The 22,352-nt window shown below is 38.9% G+C and overlaps 1 protein-coding gene and 1 long non-coding RNA gene across 6 annotated transcripts; both read left to right on the top strand.

Annotated features, from left to right (window-relative positions):
• Positions 1-662: 662 nt before the first annotated feature.
• On the top strand, positions 663-3,324 carry LOC148689311 (uncharacterized). Its single transcript, XR_015958476.1, has 2 exons — positions 663-1,098; positions 3,129-3,324. It is a non-coding gene; the product is annotated as an uncharacterized LOC148689311 (long non-coding RNA).
• Positions 3,325-4,304: 980 nt separating this feature from the next.
• Positions 4,305-21,752, top strand: LOC137708868 (uncharacterized). 5 transcript variants are annotated; one of them, XR_015958472.1, is made up of 10 exons: positions 4,305-4,465; positions 4,612-4,712; positions 6,157-6,699; positions 7,646-7,820; positions 7,904-8,131; positions 8,597-8,713; positions 8,804-9,213; positions 9,387-9,510; positions 20,756-20,822; positions 21,594-21,752. XR_015958472.1 is itself a non-coding variant. In XM_088689196.1 (7 exons), the coding sequence occupies exons 5-7, from the start codon at positions 8,092-8,094 to the stop codon at positions 9,007-9,009; spliced, it is 363 nt and encodes a 120-aa protein (XP_088545322.1). In that variant the 5' UTR covers positions 4,305-4,465; positions 4,612-4,712; positions 6,157-6,699; positions 7,646-7,820; positions 7,904-8,091; the 3' UTR covers positions 9,010-9,385. The 5 variants fall into 5 exon arrangements, 2 of the variants coding, with proteins under 2 accessions (XP_088545322.1, XP_088545323.1); XR_015958474.1 differs by lacking the exon at positions 20,756-20,822 and having other exon boundaries at positions 9,403-9,510; XR_015958473.1 differs by lacking the exon at positions 20,756-20,822.
• The last annotated feature ends 600 nt before the right edge of the window (positions 21,753-22,352 follow it).

Raw genomic sequence — 22,352 nt, 5'->3', positions numbered from 1 at the left:
CGACCTGTAAGATGTATATATATGTATATAATTACCATATTATAGACCATAGGTGTGCCATTGAGCCACAAAAGATAAGCACAACTTTGCAACTACAAAAATGAAACGAGAAGAATAGGTCTTTGAATTGAAACAAGCAGGAGAATTGCAAAAGCAGTGACTAGTGTTTATATACTGACACTACAAGAAAAATGGGTTATGGATACAAAATTGAGGACACATATGAGGAGTTTGTGTCCCTTTAAACACTAATAGGGTGGAACAGTGAGCATTTTATAAAGGGCACCAAGTATTGTGCCCAAATATAAAAAAAGTTGACACAAACACATTATTGGGCACGAAAACCAAGCCTTTTGTGCCCAAATGTCCATCCAGCTTTCACGTGTCCCTTTAATGTCAGAAATGAAAATTTAATATTAATTTACAAAGACACGATATCAGTTTTCGTGCCCTCTAATTTAATATATTTAAATAAAAAGTATGTTTTTGTGTCCTCTACATATTTACTTTTTCCTATTCCACAATAATAAGATTGTTTATTAATTTCAAACTGACATAATAATATTTTCGTGTCCTTTGTTTTAAATAAAATCAGAACACCACTCTTTCTTTAGACCAAAAAAAAAAAAAAATACCACTCTCTCTCTTGTCAATCTTCACTCTTCTCAATTCATTCCTTCCGCCTTTCCTCTTTCTCTTTCCCTTCTTTCTCAACCCCAACATTTCCTCTCAATTCCTCCCGCCTCTCCTCTATCTCTCCCTTTCCCAATCAACCCAAGCCTTTCACCAACCCCGGGCTCTCCTCGTCAACCACATCCTCACTTAAGCTATCCTCCATTTCCTCCTCAATCATCTTCCTCCCTCTCGCATCCTCTCTCTTCCTCTTCTCTTTCACGCAACAGCGCCACCGTCCACTAGTCACCAACGGCCGCCAAATTATACCTCTAGAATCATCTTCCAGTTCTCTTTCCAACCCCTAAGTTTGTTTCTACAAATTCGTAACCGAATTTTCTCAATTTCATATCTAAGAAACGGTGACCGTGGGTTTTCCGGCCAATTTCTAGCCAAGCCTGCAGGAATTGGACCTCGACCTAAGAGGTAAAAATGATCCTTTCTTCGTGGGCTGTCCTCTAATGTAAGTGCTTTTCCAAAATAGAAATTTCAGTTTTGGGATCAATTCTAGATGTCAAATTTTAATTCCATTATAGATGTCAATTAGTATTGTATCCCATATTTGAAATGTTGTAAATTGCTTCTGTTGATCCCAGATTCAATAATCTGTAATTTTTTTAAAGATTTTCTAGTGTGAATAAGAAATTTAAAGTCCGTTAAAAAAAAAAAAAGCAAAGCACGAAAATAACGAATGGAGTACTGGTAGTCCGTCCTGTAGGAATGGTTTTGCATTCGACTATATTTGTCTTGGTTTCTGATGAGTGATGGCTATAGAATCCATGTGTACCCGATGAATATTGTAGTCTGTTAGCCGAGTGGGTCTTTTAGTCACTAAGATCAAGCATGAAATGATTGATTGCGTTTGAAAATTTGTATGAAATGATTGGTGGGTTTTGGAATTGTTGATGGAATAAGTCATGGGTTTATGAATTTGGGGTTTATACGTTGTCAGTTTATGGCGTATTTTGATTATGTATGCATTGGTATTAATGGTGGGAATTGGAAGACCCATTTCTCCAGTCTAGATGACCTGCTGGATGACGACAGAGTTGCAGGGAGGACAACTTCTCACTCCTCTCTTCCTCTTAGACTTCGATATAGTGGCAAGGCTCTTCATTTTTTTGATTATAATAATCACCCATTCCACTTCCAAATAAGTCATATTTTTGGGTATTGTGTTTGTTCATCTGATTGTTTTTGTTTTTTAGTTTTTAGCTCATTTGTTTCTAATATAGGAACTGGGATATAGTTGGACTTAATTTCAAGTCTATTCTGTTTTAAATTTCGGGGTTGAATTTGGGGATTGTGTTTAAGAACTGTGATTTAATATGTTGTCAAATTAGATTTGGGAGTTCATGTTGTGGCTTCAAAGTTCAAAGTTCTTCTTGGAGAGGTATTAGTAACCGTTAAAAACTAAGACTTTTCATTAAAAAAGAAAAGGTTGTGATATGTTATTTGGGTGTTTTAACTTTCTCCTTGCTGGTGGGGAATTGTTCAGCTGGTGGAAAATGTGTAAAATGTTTTGTGTTATGTTTCTATGAAAATAGGGTTTATTTATTTATTTTATTCTGGATTTGATAGGCTCTTTTCTTGCTTTGGTTTTCAGTGGGAATAGTTGTGATTCACGTTTGTCTTTCAGCAACAATGGAATTTTCATTTTTGTTGTTGATTATTTTCTTTCAACCAGTTTTGTTGATGTTCCTTGATCTAGTATTTTTTTAGTACTTTACCAATTTTCAGACCGTTAGTGGTCTGGCTCCTTGTTTAATTATGCTAGATTTTATGATTGTTAGTGAGTCAAGTAGTGAAGCTGAGATGCTGAGAAGGATCAGTGCACTATTTGAGTATTTTTTTGTGGAAACTTGGAGAATTTACTCAGAAACATATGAACTTTTTGTAGATCATATCATACATGTGGTAATGTAAAGTCAAAATGAAGATGATAAGATTTATCTATGACGAATTTGAACCTTGAGCAATTAGCCATGTAACCTTATGCAAGGTCTTATGGGACTGAACAACGTAGTAATGCATTTTAAAGTTTTTTGTTTGAAAGTTTTGGTCGTTGAACATCACTGGAAATATGTGGTAGTTTCCCCTCTTGTTAGTTGTATGAGTTGCTTTATTTGTTTGTTTTTTTTTTATCTTGAACACTTGTAAACTTATTTTTTTATGAGGAGCGCTTGTATACTTTCATTATTAATCTTCCGCTTCTGTTGTTGGCTGTTTTGGAGGGTTGAGTTGTGATATAAGAATCATCTTTAAGCAATTGGTAGAAAGGCCCCTAAAGCAAATAAGAGTCCTCCCACAGTTATTTCTTTCTTTATCCCTTCATTTTCTTTGCTCTTGTAAATTGTGTGGTTTTTCTTTATCTTTGAATTTGATATTTATTCATGACTTTTGTGAGAGGTTCAAATATTGCACATGTTATCTTCATTAATTCGTTTCTGGAGCAGCAAAGGTTTGATGAAGTGCAAGGCTTGTTGGGGAAGATGCATCTTTCCGAAAATGTTTGTTTTCAAGTCTTTTTGTATTAGAGATAAAATATGTAACATTATAATATATGTTTGTGAGATTGGGAAAGTGAAAGTTGGTTTCATGGTTGTAGGCTGTTTTCATTTTATGAAAATTTAAATTTTTGCATTTCCTCAATTCAGTTTGAGTTTGTTAAATTTTGATTTTTTTAATATTTAATTCATGTTGGCACAATTATAATGTAAGTGTCAATATGGCTGGAAAAAGTCTTCTGATAAAGTTGTCAGAAACAGGCACAAATAGTGGTCCATTTGTGTCTGCCTCTTTCAACACCAAACAGTGTATTGTGCCCTTTTGGAAATGGTGACGTCCATAGAGGGCACATACACAAAGATAGTAGCTGCGTTGTTGCTATTGGTCTATGAGCACAATTGTTGGTGCTTTTTGGCCTCAAGGGGCACATATAATTTATTGTGTGCAATGCTCATTTTTCTTGTAGTGTGAATGTTTTCCTTGTTGGCCTCCTATTAGAATCAGCATAGGACTCAACTATCCAGTTCATATTAACATGTGAATATACACAATCCTAGCACATATTTAAGTCCTCAAAACTCAAACTATCATTAGTACTATCAATCCTACAAGAATTAGGATTACTCAAAGCTTATTAATAAGACTTTTCCATATCTAATTCTCACACTATAACCTGCTTTAATGTCATGTTTAAACTCATACTCTATCACGACAATCAATTATATGTCCAAGATGTCTGTTGTGGAGCATTCTAGTAGTGAGTAGATGTGGAGAATAAGCCTCACATTGATAGAAAGAGGGACTTTAGCTTATAAGAGTTTGACCCACTCTCATATTGCCAATTAATTTTATGAAACTTTCTTCAGTAGAAACGATTGACTAGAACACGAGGACATGGTAGTTAGGTTGTACATATCAGACACAGTGTTTACTTAATTGATCACTTCTTTCACCAATTTTACATGGTATATAATTTTCCCCACACATGCAAAATTACCTTTTTAACAATTTTTTTTACATGTTTTCATGTGTCTGGATTCTATATATCTATATATGTCTTTAGAAAGAGATAAGATGAGTGGACGAGTACACCATAAAAAGAGAGAGAACTCATCAAAGATGAGATTACGCTTTTGTTTTTTTGTTTGTTTTTGATTTGTTAGAATAAAGATTACAACCATTACACTTATCAATCAACCAAAGTTCAGAGGCCTTTCTCTTAGCTGTCATGGTAGTTGTGTTTCTCTTCGTTTAAGGTCGCAACATTCTCTTGTTTTCTTGCCAGGTTCTTAAACTTCTCCCCAGTTGTCTCATTTGGTTCTTAGTAGATCTTTATTTTTTTTGTTTCTTTATCCAGATTGAACAGTTTTTTGGGACTGAATACGTGGTATTTTAACCATGTTGCTTACATATTTTCGAATTTCTTTATAGATTGCGGGTTCTTCCTTATCGGATCAGGGCGTTGGTTTGATTTCGTGCTTGGATCTTGTTGCTTCCTCTTTGGTAACCCTTTGCTGGAGGCCTACTAAAAGGTGAGTTGAGTTCAATGTTTTAAAGAACTCGCCTAGGGGCGCGCCTAGGGCGCCCTTGAGGCTGGGCGGAGAGGCAAACGCCTCAGTTTTGCTGGAGTAGGCGAAATGCTTCGCTGGAGACGCCGAGGCGGCGGAGGCGCGCCTCAAGGCGTCTGGACGTTTTTTTTTTTTTTTTTTTTTTAAACTATCCAAACCCAAAACAACGTCGTTTGGGTAAGGATTTTCAGTCTTCACCCACCATACCTTCGAATTCGACCCATTTTTCTGCCTCTGCCTTTTGCCTTCTGCGGCTCTGCCTTGCTTCTTCTACTCTCGCGCGCCAGAAGCCCAGAGGCTCAGAACATCGGTGTCGCCACGCCGCCACGCCGCCGTCACCTCAGCGCCATCAGCCCAGCCCCAGCGCCGTCAGCAAGATCCCAAAGGTTACGGTTTCTGAAATTAGGGATTTATTTTCTGGGGAAGGGGTTAATAGTTTTCTGGGGTTAATGGGGATTTAGTTTTCTGGTTTTGCATTTTCTGGGGAAGGCCGAAGGTGCTCTGCGAGAGAGAGACAGAGAGAGAGAGACAGAGAGAGAGAGGAAGAAGCAGAATAGAAAACAGGGGACAGAGCCCACGGTTTTATGTCTGTGTGGCTGCCAAACTGTTTTGCACTTATAGTCTTATACCATAAACTTAATGCTTCTGCCGGCTGCCATAAATTGTGTCCATGTGCACTGCCATAAATTGGCACTTAGATAAATTGTTAGAAATTGGCACTAAGGGGTTAATTGTTAATAAATTAATTAAAGGATTAATTTATAAATTAATTAATAAATTGTTAGAAATTTATTTAGATGAATGATTTATATATTTGTTTGTATTTTGATTTATATGAAGATGATTTGGATGAATGATTGTTTTCTTTGTTTGTATTACCTTTTGAATGATGAATTTGGGTGATATTACCTTTGAATGATGAATTTAAATGATATTATCTTTTGAATGACTATGGATTTGAATGAAAAATTGAGAATGGATGTTTATTTTACATAGTATTATTTTTTAATATAAAAAAAAATTAAATCCTGTAAGGCTTCGCCTCACGCCTAGGCTAGGCTTCGCCTCGGACGCCTCGCCCACGCCTCACGCTTTTAATACATTGGTTGAGTTGGAAGCTGAATCACTCAAAATATGAAAATGCATACTGTAATTTCTTCTCTTGTTCGTTCTTAGCTTGGTAATCCATATCCTAATTATATGACTTTTTCTGAATCGGCGTCTCGCATGGTATCTTATTGCTGTGCCTTTACACGTCTCCGTGCTCTTAGTAGCTTACCCATCTAATTGCAATTCCTTGAATAATGTTTAAACTCTTTCTCTGGTTGACATATTAGGATATTATTTGATAATTTATTTCGCTTTCCGTTTTTTAACTGAAATGGTTATTGTTTGAGCCATAAATTAGGTATGCTATGAGGCCTATCCATTTTTATTCAGCGAAAGTTGCATGACTTTGGCCACCAACTTCGAAGCTCAAACCAAGGCTTAGAGGACCATCTCATTTAACTCCAACCTATCTGAGGCCTGAACAGAAATCTCTCCAAAGTGTTTCTTCCATGCAGGCGACCCAGGTCTGAAAATATCTTGTCTCCTTAAATACCTATGCATGCATCATCCACACGCTGATGTCACAAACACATCATCCGACACGATATGTCACTACCAGCATCTAGAAATTGTAGTCACTGTTAGCATCAAATGACCGATTTACCCCTGCTCCAACTTAACAATGTGAGATTTTTTTTTCCTATGTCTATAAATAGAACCACATGCCTTCAAGCTCAGGACCTTTGTCAAATTTAATCAACCCAAATGTTTTTCAGCGCAAGCCCAATTGCTCTTCAGCAAAACTCTTTAGCTTTTCAGCTACAATCTCAAGCCTTCTTTCGAAGCAAACATTGCCTACGATCTTTGTGGTCCAAAACCTTTACAGCTCAGTCACCCTGTGGTAAGATTCGATGGATTTGCATTTCCAACCACCATGATTTTCTCTCTAAGGCGCATGTTTTGTACTAAGTCCAATCTAATACTAGTGATCTCGATGGACTACTCTAGCATTACTTGCTTTTCATGGCTTGAATTTTGCTAGAGTTTTATTGCTTTCTTTACATTTCCAATCAATTTACATTTCAAGTCATGTAGCTTGGCCCATCTGCCTAAATTTTACTTTTGTAAACGTTTGTAACCTTGACTTCGTCATGAAATAATTACATTTTGTTTCTCATTTTAGTTTCTATTTCGCTTTCATTTACATTTTAGGCAAGCATACAGGAAGTTACACTGAATTTTAAGTCCTCGTTCGCTTGATACACATAAAAGAATTGAACCGAATTAGTGTCCTACTCAATACACAATCTTTTGGTTAAGAAGTCAAATTTACATGCAACTTTCACACACGCACGAAGATAACATTGTTGTTGGCAACCTCTAACACTGACAAGCCCCTCTCTTTCTCTCAAGCCATCCTGTGACGCTGAGACCAAAAAGAACAGTCGCAGCAGTACGTGTTGTATTAAATTTAGACTCCATCTGAGTTTTGACACCAACCGTTGTCTTACAAAGCTTATAATTTTGTTCATTTCTATCTTTCTTGGTCTTTTTCCAAGTATGTTTTAATTGCTAATCTTTTATTACAAACGAACATATAAAGGGAAAAAAAAACCTTACATTATTGCTTATCTATAAATGAGAAGATTGGCTACTCTGGACATGTAGGTTAATTAAGAATTAGATAGCTCATCGTTGCAGCTTCTTTTGAAGATTGCCCCAACACAGATTGAGTTAGGGCAATCTTCAAAAGAGGCTGCAGCGATAAAATTTTTTCCTTCCTTTTTTTTTTTTTTTTTTTTTTTCCTCGCTTACGCTTGATTAACATAAAATTTTATTGGTAATAGGCAGATTAAATGTGTTAGCAACGGTTGTCCCTACCAGTGTAATTGCTAATCTTAAACCTCCTAACCGTATTAACAATAAAGATTGAAGCTGTCCGGTTAAGACCTACTTGTTGGCCGAAGATCTTTAGGACGTCGTCGAAGGCACCAATGAACCTACGGATGTAAATTTTTTTATGTATGTTTCCATATTAATATTCAAGTATTCAATATTGGAAATTAGATTTTATACTTATTTATATATTTTCATTTTACTAATAGGGACGTTTCCAAAAGAGGCAAAGCTCCTAAAACAGATGAAGAAAAAAAAAGATGAACGTAAGGCTTGGAGGAAGAAGGATGCCAGGGCCTTATATGCAATCCAGAGTTTTTGCGGGGACGATACTTGTAAGTTTATCAAAAGCGCAATCACGGCGAAAGAAGCATGAGATATTTTGTCAAATAAATTGATGCCACATTATAGTCAACCATCAGACAGAACGAGAACAGGTACGTACATATTGCTGATAGTGAATTCCACATCGAGGAAGGAGGGACCTTACTTGTACTTATAAGTAATTGAGCTACTCCAATATTGCCAATCAGAGAAAAGAGGGACATTGCTTGTGCTTTTTAGTAGCTGTGTTACCTTCTCATTTACCAATTGGTTTTACAGTGGAATTCTAACTTTCTATGGCAATGGTCACACATGCTCCACGTCATCCGATTTGTGTTGTCCACATGTTAAGCTTGAAATTTCGCCACACATGAGGGAGCGTATTGAGAGTGAATCCCACATTGGAGAAAAGAGGGACCTTACTTGTGCTTATTGGTAGTAGGCGTATTACCTTCTCATTTACCAATTAGTTTTACGGTGCTGAACTTCTCACACACATAGGCATTTGTAAGAAAGGAAAAGAAAGGAAAAATTAAGAATTGATGGTAATATCTGAACATCAAGATTTCCATTTTCAGATGAGAGGTCACTTCTTCAAGCGTATCCAGCCCCGATTGATCATGATGATGGGCCAACCCCAACTGATCGTGAAGCTAGGCCAGAGCTCGCAATGGAAGAAGGGCTCAATGCAGGTAGTGTGTATATATACCTTGATCCCTCACAAATTAAGATATTGCGTGGGAAAGTTAGCAGTTAACAAAGTTAAAATAAAATATGGCATTCAGGACATGAGAGCAATGCAAACGATATCTATGCAACTTTCGTCAAATATGTGAAGTCTAATGATTGGGATAAAGCGATCCAGTTTCTTCGCGACCATCCCCAGGTAGGAAGTGAAAGAATTTCAAGTGGCGGTACAGCTCTTCACTATGCAGTCCGGCCGCTTAACAACTGCAGCGTGCGCAATATGGAACAGTCAAAACAGGGTTGAAGTAGCCAAACGCATGGTTGAAAAGAATGACAAATTACTTAGTATTTTACCTTCCGGCACTGACGCCTCTAGTTGTCTTCGCTCAGAGTTTGTCAAATGGGGAAATAATGGCTCGTTATCTCTATTCTGTTACTCCACGCGAAACACTGCACGTTACCGATGCCTCTCAACTGATTTCTCTCGGCCTTCGTTATAAACGATTTGGTAAGAGAGGGAATCGACTGAGTTTCAAACACGACCAATTATTAATGTCGACGCCCTAGCTATATCTTCTTTTGCCCGTGTGTGATCTTTTTGGTTACATATTTTATCTGCATACTTTACTGTCGTTTTTCACATTTCTATTATATATAAATATTGTGTGGGATTTGATTTAGCGTTACCCATAACTAGCCATGGCTAAAGATCACGACGGAGAATTCCCCTTGATAACATTGGCCAGTGATTGTTCAACATTCAAAAGTGGAAGCCGACTCAATTTCTGGGAAAAGATTTATTACGGTTAGTTCAACACTGTTTTTTATTTTCTCCTCATATTTTCAGCTTTTAAAATTACCTATTACCCTCCACAATAAAAGTCCTTTCGCTCGTTTGAAAAAATAAAAGGGTTTTTAAACTTTAATCCTTAAAGAAGATTAAAATTTAATAAAAACCTGGTGTTAGATTGGATATTGATTTTAGTCCTTTAATGTGTACTTAATTCAAATTCATATTATATTTTTGTTTTAATATTTAATAGATATCTTATTTAATGTCATTACATTAAATTTTAAATTGATTATTATACACATTTTAATTCATTAATTTTATTTAACTTCCTCTAATTAGTACCTAAATGTTTGTATCTTAATATATTTTTACTAAATTAGTGTACCAAAATGTCCATACGTAAATATATTGTACTACCTAAATGTATTGTAGTTAATTAGTGGCACATAACAAAATATGCAAAAACATAAGTGTATCGAAAATTCCTTACCTAAATATATAATACTAAACTAAGGTACCGAAATGTTGGTACCTAAATATATTATATGAAACTAGTGAAAGAAATGTATGTACCTAAACATATTATACTAACTTAGTGTATTGAAATCTTCATACCTAAATATATTGTAATGAATTGGTGGCATATAAGAAAATATGCAAAAATATAAGAGTACCAACTATGAATCAATAAACAATGATCTAACCTAAAGGTTTAGTATGACCACTAATATCATTCATATTGTTTCTAATTTAGTCAATCACTTATTATTTGGTATGAGACTTTATTATAAAATGCCTTGGTTTCCGATGTCAAACTCTATTCTCCAACATGCTTCTTCACGAGTGACTTTCACATAAAAAACTAATATATTCTTTTTTCTTTCTTTTTTTTTCCCAAAAAAAAAAAAAAAAAAAATTCTATTCATCATATTGAATCTAACAACAGTCTTATTTAGAGCCCAAAGTACTGGAGTCAATAGGGGTGAAAATTTTTACCAAATTACCGTACCAACCATACCATACCAAATTATTACCAAAAATTTGTACCAATTGGTAACGGTACGGTATTTGTACCGTACCATACTGTTTCTGTAGTATCCCACATCGGCCACACGAGGGTTGAGCCTGGGCCTTATATACCATTGCCAGCATGTACCTTTAGAAGGCGCCTTTTGAGCTGCGGCTCGAGAGGACAAACCCGTGAGTGGGGTCGGACCGGTGCGCCGGGTTCCACCACAAAGCGGACAATACCTTCGCGAGGGAAGGCTGGAATGAATGTCTATCTGGTATCAGAGCCGGACTCGTGCTGGTTCGGTGTGCCGACGAGGACGTCGGGCTCCCTAAGGGGGGTGGATTGTAGTATCCCACATCGGCCACACGAGGGTTAAGCCTGGGCCTTATATACCATTGCCAGCATGTACCTTTCGAAGGCGCCTTTTGAGCTGCGGCTCGAGAGGACAAACCCGTGAGTGGGGTCGGACCGGTGCGCCGGGTTCCACCACAAAGCGGACAATACCTTCGCGAGGGAAGGTATAGACATTCATTCCAGCCTTCCCTCGCGAAGGTATTGTCCGCTTTGTGGTGGAACCCGGCGCACCGGTCCGACCCCACTCACGGGTTTGTCCTCTCGAGCCGCAGCTCAAAAGGCGCCTTCGAAAGGTACATGCTGGCAATGGTATATAAGGCCCAGGCTCAACCCTCGTGTGGCCGATGTGGGATACTACAGTTTCGGTACGGTACTAGTATCCAAAACCAGTATCGGTGGTATACCGTACCTACCAATATTATTAATATTATATTATGTATTTATTCATATAATTATTTGAGGGAAAAATTAATAATAATTATTGTTGTAGTGTAAAAAATGTAAAAAAAATATATACAATCATTGATAGTGATAAGCTTTACACCTTTTATGAAGAAGTCAACTTCAAAATCCAACACTATAATCCATAAACCTTAAATTTATATTTAACCGTCGATTGTCAGTTACGCTTTATTCTTCTTACTGAATTTCATTTTTAAAATTTTCTTTTTTAAATACATGATCTTCTAGCGAATGTAAGAAGATGAATGGTTCAGATCTTTGATATCACGTTTTCGATATTTACGGTTAACTGAAATATGAGTCGATGTCATATTGTTTGTAGAAACTTTATAAACATCAAGCAATATTTTCACTAACCGTAAAACTCTGAACATAATATCAACGATCCAAACCGTTCATTTTCCTGCATTCTTTAATAGATTATGTTTTCAAAAAAAGAAAATCCGAAAAAAAGAAAATTTGATGAGGAAAATGAAGCGTAAATGTAAACAACAATCAACGGTTAAATTTTGATCTATGATTTATATGAAGATAATGACGAATTTCAAAGTTAAGCTCTTCACGAAAGTTGTAAAGCTTGTCATTACGAGCGTTTATATATTTTTTCTATATTTTTTACACTTCTACATTAATTAAAAAATATTAGATTTTGGGCAAATTAAGTGGCGTAAAACAAAGTGGCAATTACCATTGGCATACCATACCAACCAAACTATTTGGTATACCGATATTCGGTATACTGAAAGTTTGGTATGGTAATGGTAATAGATTTTGCCGTACCAAATATTTGGTATGGTAATTGGTATAGAGGTTTTGGTACAATAATGTACCAAAATCACCCCTAGGAGTCAATGCACATCTTTTTGAATGACTGGTCATTAAATCAATACCTTTAAGTTAGAGCTAGTGCAATTTTTCAAAAATTGCTAATAAATCGAGCCTAAAACACATTCGAAGAATGACATGATCTAAGGCTATAATACACATTTTGGCTTAGCGTGAGTTAGGCCATCTTCAACCGAAGGGTCTAGAGGGCCAGAAGGCCAAAAATAGCCCGAAAATTGTCTTCAACCTAAGGCTAGGCTAGAGGGCTTGTGGAATATAAGAGGGCCCCACGAAATTTGAAAGGGTTGGAGGGTTGGAGGGCTGGCCAGAAAAATCATTATTCCTGTCGGTTATAACCTACAGGAATCCTTAAGCTAAAATTCAAATGCAACGGCTAGCTGACGTCAGCTAGCCGTTGCATTTGATTTTTTTTTTTTTTTTTTTTACAGTTTTATTATTATTTTTTATTTACAAAATTTTTCCTATAACTTCTATTTCACAAAATTTGTTTCATATTTTTTTTAAATTATATTTTTTTTCCTATAACTTCCTAAGCCATTATACAACATTAAATTAAATTAGGTAACATGAAACAACATTAAACAATATGAAACAACATTAAATAACATTTGCGCCTCATCTTCTTGAACTTCTTCATCAAACTCCTCATCTTCTCGTCTCATTTGCGCCCATTTTGCTTCCAATTTGGAATTGGATGAGGACCCCCAGTTCGAATCCGAAGAGAATCCAAAGTTGGAATTCATTGCAAACTTGAATTGAAAAAGATTGAATTAAAAGAGATTGAATTGAAATAGATTGAATTTAAAGTTGTGTGAATTATAGCCCAATATCCACCATATTTATAGCAAAAGAAAATTTCAAATCCAACGGCTAACTGATGTCACTTAGCCGTTGGATTTGAATTCAAGTTGTAGTTTTTAAATAATAAATTATGTTTGGCCCTATGGCCCTCGGTTGGAGACGGTTTTTTGTGACATGGCTAAAACGAGCGCTATTGTCACATCCCGGCCCGGGACGGATCACTTCCCAGGCTCGCTCCACCACCGTAGTACGATATTGTCCACTTTGGGCTTACCATTCCCTCACAGTTTTATTTTTGGGAACTCACGAGCAACTTCATAGTAGGTCACCCATCACGGGATTGTTCTAGCCGCCTTCTCGCTTAACTTCGGAGTTCATATGGAACCTGAAGGCAATAAGCTCCCAAAAGGCCTTGTGCTAGGTAGGGATGAGAATATACATTTAAGGATCACTCCTCTGGACGATGTAGGATGTTACAATCCATCCCCCTTAGGGCCCACCAAAACTCTTTCTCCGACATCAGACCAACATAAGGGTGTACGACAAGATTTACCATACAATGCCTCAATAGTGACATGCCGATACTCGAATGAAAGCTGTTGTTGTAGGAAAATTTCATTAAATATAACCGCTTGTGCTAAGCATCGCCAAACTGCAACACCGAAGATCTCAATATATCTTCCAACGTCTGAATGGTCCTTTCTGATTGTCCGTCTGTCTGAGGATGATATGTCGTACTGTAGAGTAATCTCGTACCCAAAGCTTCCTGAAAAGCCACCCAAAATTTAGAAGTAAATCTGGGGTCACGACCCAAGACAATACTCACTGGAACACCATGGCACTTCACAATCTTCGATATGAATAATTCAGCTAATCAGCTTAAAGAATACTTTTCCCTCACTGGAATAAAATGCGCTGACTTAGTAAGCCGATCAACTATTACCCAAATGCCGTCAAAACCATTATGTGTACGTGGAAGCTTGTACACAAAATCCATAGTAATATTTTCCCATTTCCACTCTGGAATGGGAAGCGGCTGCAGCAACCCACGGCTTCTTCCTTTCAGCTTTAACCTGTTGGCAAATGGCACACCTACTCACATACTCAGCTATCTCTCTTTTCATACCCGGCCAATAATAGAATGGTCGAATGGTATGATACATTTTAGTACCTCCTGGATGCATCGCATAAGATGAGATATGCGCTTCATCAAGAATTGCTTTCTTTAATTCCAAATTATTCGGCACAAACATTCTACTCTCTTGCATAAGCATGCTATCCGATTCTCGAACTCTGAAGTCTTTCTTTTTCCCCTGATTCCTTGCTTGAATTATTTCCTGGGTCTCTTCATCAACCATCTAGGCTTCAAGTACACGATCAATTAAAATCGGCCTAACTTGAAAATTAGCAAGTAAGGCTACCTCCTGATCTTCTACCTCTAACCTCACTCTAGTTGATCTCAAGTCTGCCAGAAGAGGAACACGACTAGCGTACAACGCGTTAATACGACCTTGAGATTTTCTGCTAAGTGCATTAGCTACCACATTCGCACGACCAGGGTGATAATCAATCGTGCAATCATAATCACTACGCAGTTCCAACCATCTCTATTGACGAAGATTAAAATCTTTCTGAGTGAAAAGATATTGAAGACTCTTATGATCCGTAAAGATCTTACATTTTTCTCCATAAAGATAATATTTCCACATCTTCAAAGCAAAGATAATGGCTGCCAACTCCAAATCATGCGTAGGGTAATTCAACTCATGAGCCTTTAATTGTCGTGAAGCATAAGCAATCACCCTACCATGCTGCATCAGCACATATCCCAAACCATTCAAGGAAGCATCACTGTAGACTTCGAAATTACCACTATCATCTGGGAGTGCCAAAACAGGTGCATGAGTAAGACAATACTTCAATTGCTGGAAACTCTGCGCATAATTATCATCCTACTCAAATTTAACATCCTTCCTCGTTAACCTTATCAGTGGTAAAGCATCATGAAAAAATCCTTTACAAACCGTCGGTAATATCCTACTAAGCCAAGAAAACTCCTCACCTCAGTGACGGTTCGTGGCTGCTCCCAATTCTCCACTTCTGCTACCTTTTGAGGATCCACCAAAATACCTTGAGCAGAAATGACGTGTCCCAAAAATGCCACTTGATCTAACCAAAATTGGCAATTGCTAAACTTAGCATACAGTTGGTGTTCCCTCAACCTTTTCAACACCAAAGTAAGATGTCGAACATGCTCAAATTTAGACTTAGAGTATACCAGGATATTGTTAATAAAGACAATGACAAACCTATCCAAATACGGCTAAAATACTCGGTTCATCAAATCCATAAAAGCTGCTGGTGCATTCGTTAATCTAAATGGTATCACCAGAAACTCGTAATGACCATAACGAGTCCTGAAAGCTGTCTTAAGGACATTCTCACTACTGATCTTCAACTGATAATAACCAGACCTCAAATCAATCTTGGAAAATACACAAGCACCTCGAAGTTGATCAAACAAATCATCTATACGCGGCAATGGATAACGATTTTTAATTGTTACCTGATTCAATTGCCGGTAATCAATGCATAACCTCAAAGCCCCGTCTTTCTTTCTCACAAACAACACTAGAGCTCCTCAGGGTGAAGTACTAGGCTGAATAAAACATTTATCCACTAATTCCTGCAACTGGATTTTCATTTCCCTCAACTCAGCAGGAGCCATTCGATAAGGAGTTAAGGATATAGGATTATTACCTGGATTCAAATCAATGGTAAACTCCACATCTCGGTCTGGCGGCAATCCAGGTAAATCATCAGGGAAAACATCAGGAAAATGCCTGACTACTCTTACGTCCTCAACGCTACTACGAGCAACATCGTTCAACACTATATAAGCTAAGTATCCTTGGCAACCTTTTGATAACAACCTTTTTGCTCTCACAGCAGAAATAACGCCATATCTCACCCCACTTTGCTCACCCACAAAAGTAACCACAGGTAATCCAGAACGATGAAAGGTAACTGTTTTCCCGTAGCAATTAATATTGGCACGATTAAAATGTAACCAATCTGTGCCCAAAATCACATCAAAATCAACAATATCTAACGGGATAAGGTCAGCTGGCATAACAACATCCTCCACCATCACTGGACATCCTGGATACCCACAATCGACATAACATATCTCCCTTCTAGGCATAGCAAACTCTAAATCATACCCTAGAGGTGTAGGGTGAGGTTGCGCCACTTGAGCAAATGTATGAGAAATAACAGAATGTGTCGCACCACAATCAATCAATACTCTAGCAAAATAACCAAGGATATTTAACGTACCCATAATCCAGTCAGGATTATTTTGAGCATCCTGCAGAGAAATATTGTGGATGCATCCCTGAGTCTGCTGTCGTCTACCACGACCTCTACTAGTCTGACCACCTCAACCCTGCACATTACGCCCCTAACTAAGCTGACCAGACTGCCTTGAAGATCCCGCACTACTAGTAGCAATCTCTCCCTGCTGAGGCTATCCTCCTTGGTACCACTGAAATCCATCCGCTGGAATGGGAGGATACGGTGTATAACATCCGGAGTACTGAGGATACCCACTCTGTGAATAAGGATCCTGGGGATACGGATATTGCCCTGGAGCATAAGGAACAACATCACCCTGATAATAGTAGGCATCACCACGACCCATCTGACCATAACTAACAGGCCCTGGAACCTGCTGGATCAGCACAGGTGGTGGTAAGAAAGACTGCTGGGCCTCTGCTGATTATGGGGACAAATTGCAGCTCTATGTCCCACTTGCCCATAAGTAAAACATCTACTGCTGCCTCTCCTGCACTCTCCAAAATGCCAATTGTTACACCTGCGGCACAACAAAGTTCTTCCTCTACCAGTATCGCCCTGTCTCTGGCCTCTAGGACCCCCAGAAAATCTACCACCTCTTCTCTGACCAATGGTACTAAAACCTCCACAGGAAGAACTGGAACTAGCTCGACTCTGCTTAAAACTCTGGGTCTTGCGAGGTCTTTGATATGTTTGACCTTTGCCTTTATCGTCTTTTCTTTGATTGCCATCTTTTTCTTTTTCCTCACTCTCGTTAGGCATATTCTCAGAATCCTCAATGCTCAACAAAATCTCATAGAACTCCTGATAAAAGTCGTAAAGAGTAGTGATCACCATAGAACGCCACTTCTTCTTAGTACCCAATCGAAAACGATGAAGCATCTCACTCAGATTGGCAGCAACCTCCGGATAATAACGAGATAAATCAGTGAACCTCTTATAATATTCATTCGCCATCAACTTCCCTTGCCTCAACTTGGTAAATTCTTGCTTCTTACGATCAATGTACTCAGGAGGCACAAACCTTTTCCGAAACAACTACTTAACACTTCCGAGTCAGCATTTTCCTCTAGAGTCAAACGACGAACCTCCTGTCCCCACCAGGATGACGATTCTTTACCCAAGAACCATGAAGTCGTCTCTACCCACTTTTCAACAGGAAGATTCCCCTGATTATGCAACACTCAAAAATTCTTTTCGATATGCTCAACCCATCGCTCAGCTCCATTAAAACCCTCGTGGCCCTCAAACTTATCCAGCTTTAAATTATACATGGTCTCCAGGGTTGTCCTCTCGGGAGGGCAGAGCGCTGACTGAATAGCGGTAGCAATAGCTTCCCCTAATTGAGCTACATTGGGGAAACTAGGCTCAGTAGAGCGACGTGGTTCCCTACGAGGCGGCATTGACAGAAGACACCAAAGCATTTAGAACACTCACAAAATATGCAAGACTGCCAAACCTAGGCTCTGATACCAAACTGACACACCTCGACCGGAATCAAGGCGTGCTGGCCATCACGTGAGGGTGACGTAGCCATGTGCACAGTGCGGAAGCAAAAGATAAATAATTAAAGTACGAATAAATAAAAAACCAAACTACTAAATAAACTAGTTAAAGTAACACACTAGTGTGAGACTAAGTGTGATAAACATAATCAGAGCACAGAAAGCCTAAGTGCAGTCCAGAAGAACGAATACTAATTACACAACACCCAAAGGTGATCCTACATTTGTGTTGTTCTGTCAGAACCACGTCAAGTCCTCGTGACTACCAAAGCTGATTCTAACTAGAACCTGGAGGGATGCAAAACAGAAAGTGTGAGTGGGCAAAAACAAAGCTTTTCAAAATCATTTCATTATCAAAAGTTCTAACCCCTCGCTGTAAAACCTGTATAGTTTCCCAGAAAATAGAATATACACATATATCGAAAACATGCTCAGAAATATGCCATGTCAAATGCCTCCACACAAACTATAAGTAACCTAGGTAATGTCAATCAATGCAAGTAACATGTTAGCTAGAGTCACCTAACGTGACCTGTACGGCTGAATCTAGAGCTCAAATCCTAACTCACTAACTATACCTGCACACGAGTCGGAACCACCTAAAGTGGTTTGTACGACATGACTAGGTGTAAAATAAATACGCTCAAGTGCTACGATCACGTCAAGACTGGACGAATAATCGCGGGTCACCTATGAGTCGGAACCAACTATAGTGGTCTGTACGACATGACTGTGCACCTAACTTGGATCCAAGATGAGCGTGTGGTGCGGGAGGTGAACATCACGTGAAGGACTATGCCCTACTCTAGGCGGGAGCACTAACACTGGAGGTACAGGTTATGAGCTCTCTATGCATCTCACATAACCACTAATTCACAATCATAAACCATAAACTTACCTGGCACTTACCTGTGGGTCCGGAGCACTAAACATACATATATGCAATTACTAATGCATAAATAAATAGGAAAACACTATGCATGGTATTTAAAACCTATAAACATTCCATTTCATTTTCTGGGAAAAACCACAAGTATATAGGTATATATGGAAAACCAAAAGCCCACTCACTGATATGTGGAAGGGTCGTAACCCCCTTCTCTCGAGTGATTGCGCTCGTCCTCAGGATGGGTTTCACCTATATGCGAAACAATTATACAAACGTCAATTTAAAGCACATAACCAAAACTAGGTAATAACTTCTCATACAATGCTCAAATGGGATATTTGGATACATCAACGTGATTTACTCAACCTCACGAACAACCCCATATTTTTAAAATAATTTTCTGACCTCCCATGCGTTGGCCAAGGCACGGCCAGACGCGCCGGCCACGCGCGGGCACGTGCCTGGCACACATGTGGTAACTCTAACGGCATTAGGGAATATTCCGTCCAAAAATAGAATATACCATTAAATATACCTGACGCCGTTACTATATTCCATCAAAGTTGACGGAATATTCCTTGTCTTCTCCGGTGAGTCTCGCCGGCCACCGCCGTCAACGCTGCCGTCTGCAACATGAATTCTCGCCGAAAACTGGAAAATTTTCAAAACTTCACATCTTCTTCATTTCTCAACCGAATTCCATGAAATTGGTACCAAAATGAAGCTTACAACAAGTAGAACAAAACCTTACCACTTTCAAGCCCTGAAATTCATGGAATCTCGCTGGAGAAACTTCACAAAATCCGGCCAACCTTAGAACTTGCTATCCCAACGTCCAAAATCCTTCAAACTTGTTCCCAGAGCTTCGTGAGAGTATTCTAAAGCTCTCTAAGACCTTAAAATCCACTGAAACCTTCGCAAGGATTAGTGCATGAACAATGCATGAAAATTCGGTTCTCGGGTTCTAGGGTTTTCGAGGGTTTCAAGTTCTAAAAATGGTATGGATGAACTCAGGAGCTTGCAAGGAGTTCGAATCTTACCTTCTAGAAGTCAATCCGTGCGTGAAAGGTTGGTTTTGAAGTTCGTCCATACACTTGCAAAGAAAATGGAAGAAAACCCGAGAAAAAAAAGAGAGGGGGTCACGTGAGTGTGTAGTATAGGTGTATGTGTGTGTGTTCTATAGAGTCAACCACCAAAAACAACAAAACAACACACCAAAATGGCAAATACCCACCAAGGGCATTATCATGTTTAGTACCATCACCTTCACCTCGTCATCACGAACTCATCTATACCATTTTTTAGACGTGAAACCCTCGAAAACCCAAGAACCTGGGAACCCAGATTTTGTGCACTGTTCATGCACACGTGATCGTGGGGGTTTTAGAAGTTTTTAAGGTCCTAGGAAGCTTTAGAATACTCTCACGAAGCTCGGAGAAGCATTTTGGAAGAAATTGGACGTCGGGAAGGCCAGGAGTGGCGAGTTACAAGTTTGGCCGGAATTTCGTGGTTTATCCGGCGAGATTCCGTGAATTTAAGGGCTTCAAAGTGGTAAGGTTTTGTTCTACTCATTGTAAGCTTCATTTTGGTACCAATTTCATGAATTTTGGTTGAGAAATGAAGAAGATATGAAGTTTTGAAAATTTTCCAGTTTCCGGTGAGAATTCAAGTTGCAGACGGCGGGGCTAACGGCGGTGGACGGCGGCGGCCAGCGAGACTCACCGGTGAAGACAAGGGAATATTCCGTTAAGTTAACGAAATATTCTTAACAGCGTTAGGTTAGTTTTAACGGAATCTGTTAGGGTTTAACAGAATATTCCCTAACGGTGGTTAGGGCATCCGTCAGTTTTGGTCACGCGTGGGGGCGCGTGGAGCCTCGAAAAATTATTTTAAAAATATGGGGTTGTTCGTGAGGTTGAGTAGATCACGTTGGTGTATTCACACACCCCATTTGAGCATTGTATGAGAAGTTATTACCTAGTTTTGGTTATGTGCTTTAAATTGACGTTTTTATAGTTGTTTCGCATATAGGTAAGACTCATCCTGAAGACGAGCGCAGTCACTCGAGGCAAGGGGGTTACGACCTTTCCACATATCAGTGAGTGGGCTTTTGGTTTTCCGTATATATCTATATACTTGTGGTTTTTCCCAGAAAATGAAATATAGTGTTTATATGTTTTAAATGCCATGCATAGCGTTTGCCTATTTATTTATGCAATAGTAGTTGCATATATTTATGTTTGGTGCTACGGACGCACATGTAAGTGCCAGGTAAGTTTATGGTGAATTAGTGGTTATGTGAGATGCATAGAGAGCTCATGACTTGCACCCCAGTGTTAGTGCTCCCGCCCATAGTAGGGCATGGCCCTTCACGTGATGTTCACTTCCCGCACCACACGCTCATCTTGGATCCAAGTTAGGTGCACAGTCCTGTCGTACAGACCACTATAGGTGGTTCCGACTCGTAGGTGACTCGTGATTATTCGCCCAATCTTCACGTGATCGTAGCACTTGAGCATATTTATTTACAGTCAGTCTTGTCGTACAGACCACTTTAGGTGGTTCCGACTCGTGTGTAGGTATAGTTAGTGAGTTAGGGATTTGAGCTCTAGATTCAGCCATACAGGTCACGTCAGGTGACCCTGGCTGACATGTTACTTGCATTGATTGACATTACTTGGGTTACTTACATTTTATGTGGAGGCATTCGACATGGTATATTTTTGAACATGTTTTCGATATATGTGTATATTTATTTTCTGGAAAACTATACAGGTTTTACGGCGAAGGGTTAGAACTTTTGATAATGAAATGATTTTGAAAAGCTTTGATTTTGCCCACTCACACTTTCTGTTTTGCACCCCTCCAGGTTCTAGTTAGAAGCAGCTTTGGTGGTTCACGAGGACTTGTCGGTGGTTTTGATAGAACATCACAAATGTAGGATCACCTTTGGGTGTTGTGTAATTAGTATTCTTCTTCTGGACTGCACTGTGCTCTGATTATGTTTATCACACTTAGTCTTGCATTAGTGTGTTACTTTAATTAGTTTATTTAGTAGCTTGGTTTTTATTTATTCGTACTTTTATTATTATCTTTTGCTTTCGCACTATGCACATGGTTACGGCACCCTCACGTGGTGGCCAGCACACTTTGATTCCGATCGGGGTGTGTCAGTTTGGTATGTGTCAGTTTGGTATCAGAGCATAGGTTTGGTAGTCCTGCATATTTTGTGAGTGTTCTAATTATTTTGGTGTCTTCTGTCAGAACTATGCCGCCTTGTAGGGAACCACATCGCTCTGCTGAGCCTAGTTTCCCCGATGTAGCTCAATTAGGGGAAGCTATTGCTACCGCTATTCAGTCTGCGCTCCGTTCTCCCCAGCTCTTGAGACCATGTATAATTTGAAGCTGGATAAGTTTGAGGGCCACGAGGGTTTTGAGGGAGCTGAGCGATGGCTGGAGCATATTAAAAAGACTTTTCGAGTGTTGCATAATCAGGGGAATCTTCCTGTTGAAAAGTGGGTAGAGACGACTTCATGGTTCTTGGGTAAGGAATCATCATCCTGGTGGGAACATGAGGTTCTTAGTTTGACCCCAGAGGAAAGGGCTAACTGGGAGATGTTTAAACATT

This window comes from Pyrus communis, chromosome 17, assembly GCF_041283825.1.
Source record: "Pyrus communis isolate YQ-2024b chromosome 17, ASM4128382v1, whole genome shotgun sequence".
Classification (NCBI taxonomy): Eukaryota; Viridiplantae; Streptophyta; class Magnoliopsida; order Rosales; family Rosaceae; genus Pyrus; species Pyrus communis.
Note: the sequence above shows the minus strand (reverse complement) of the source record. Positions and strands in the feature narration are given on the sequence as shown.

Excerpts from the sequence above, each read along its gene's own strand:
- LOC137708868 (XM_088689196.1), top strand. The coding sequence starts at position 8,092 with ATGCCACATTATAGTCAACCATCAGACAGAACGAGAACAG. Across the intron at positions 8,132-8,596 it reads ATCAGACAGAACGAGAACAG|ATGAGAGGTCACTTCTTCAA; the intron begins GTACGTACATAT and ends TTCCATTTTCAG. Across the intron at positions 8,714-8,803 it reads AGAAGGGCTCAATGCAGGTA|GACATGAGAGCAATGCAAAC; the intron begins GTGTGTATATAT and ends TATGGCATTCAG.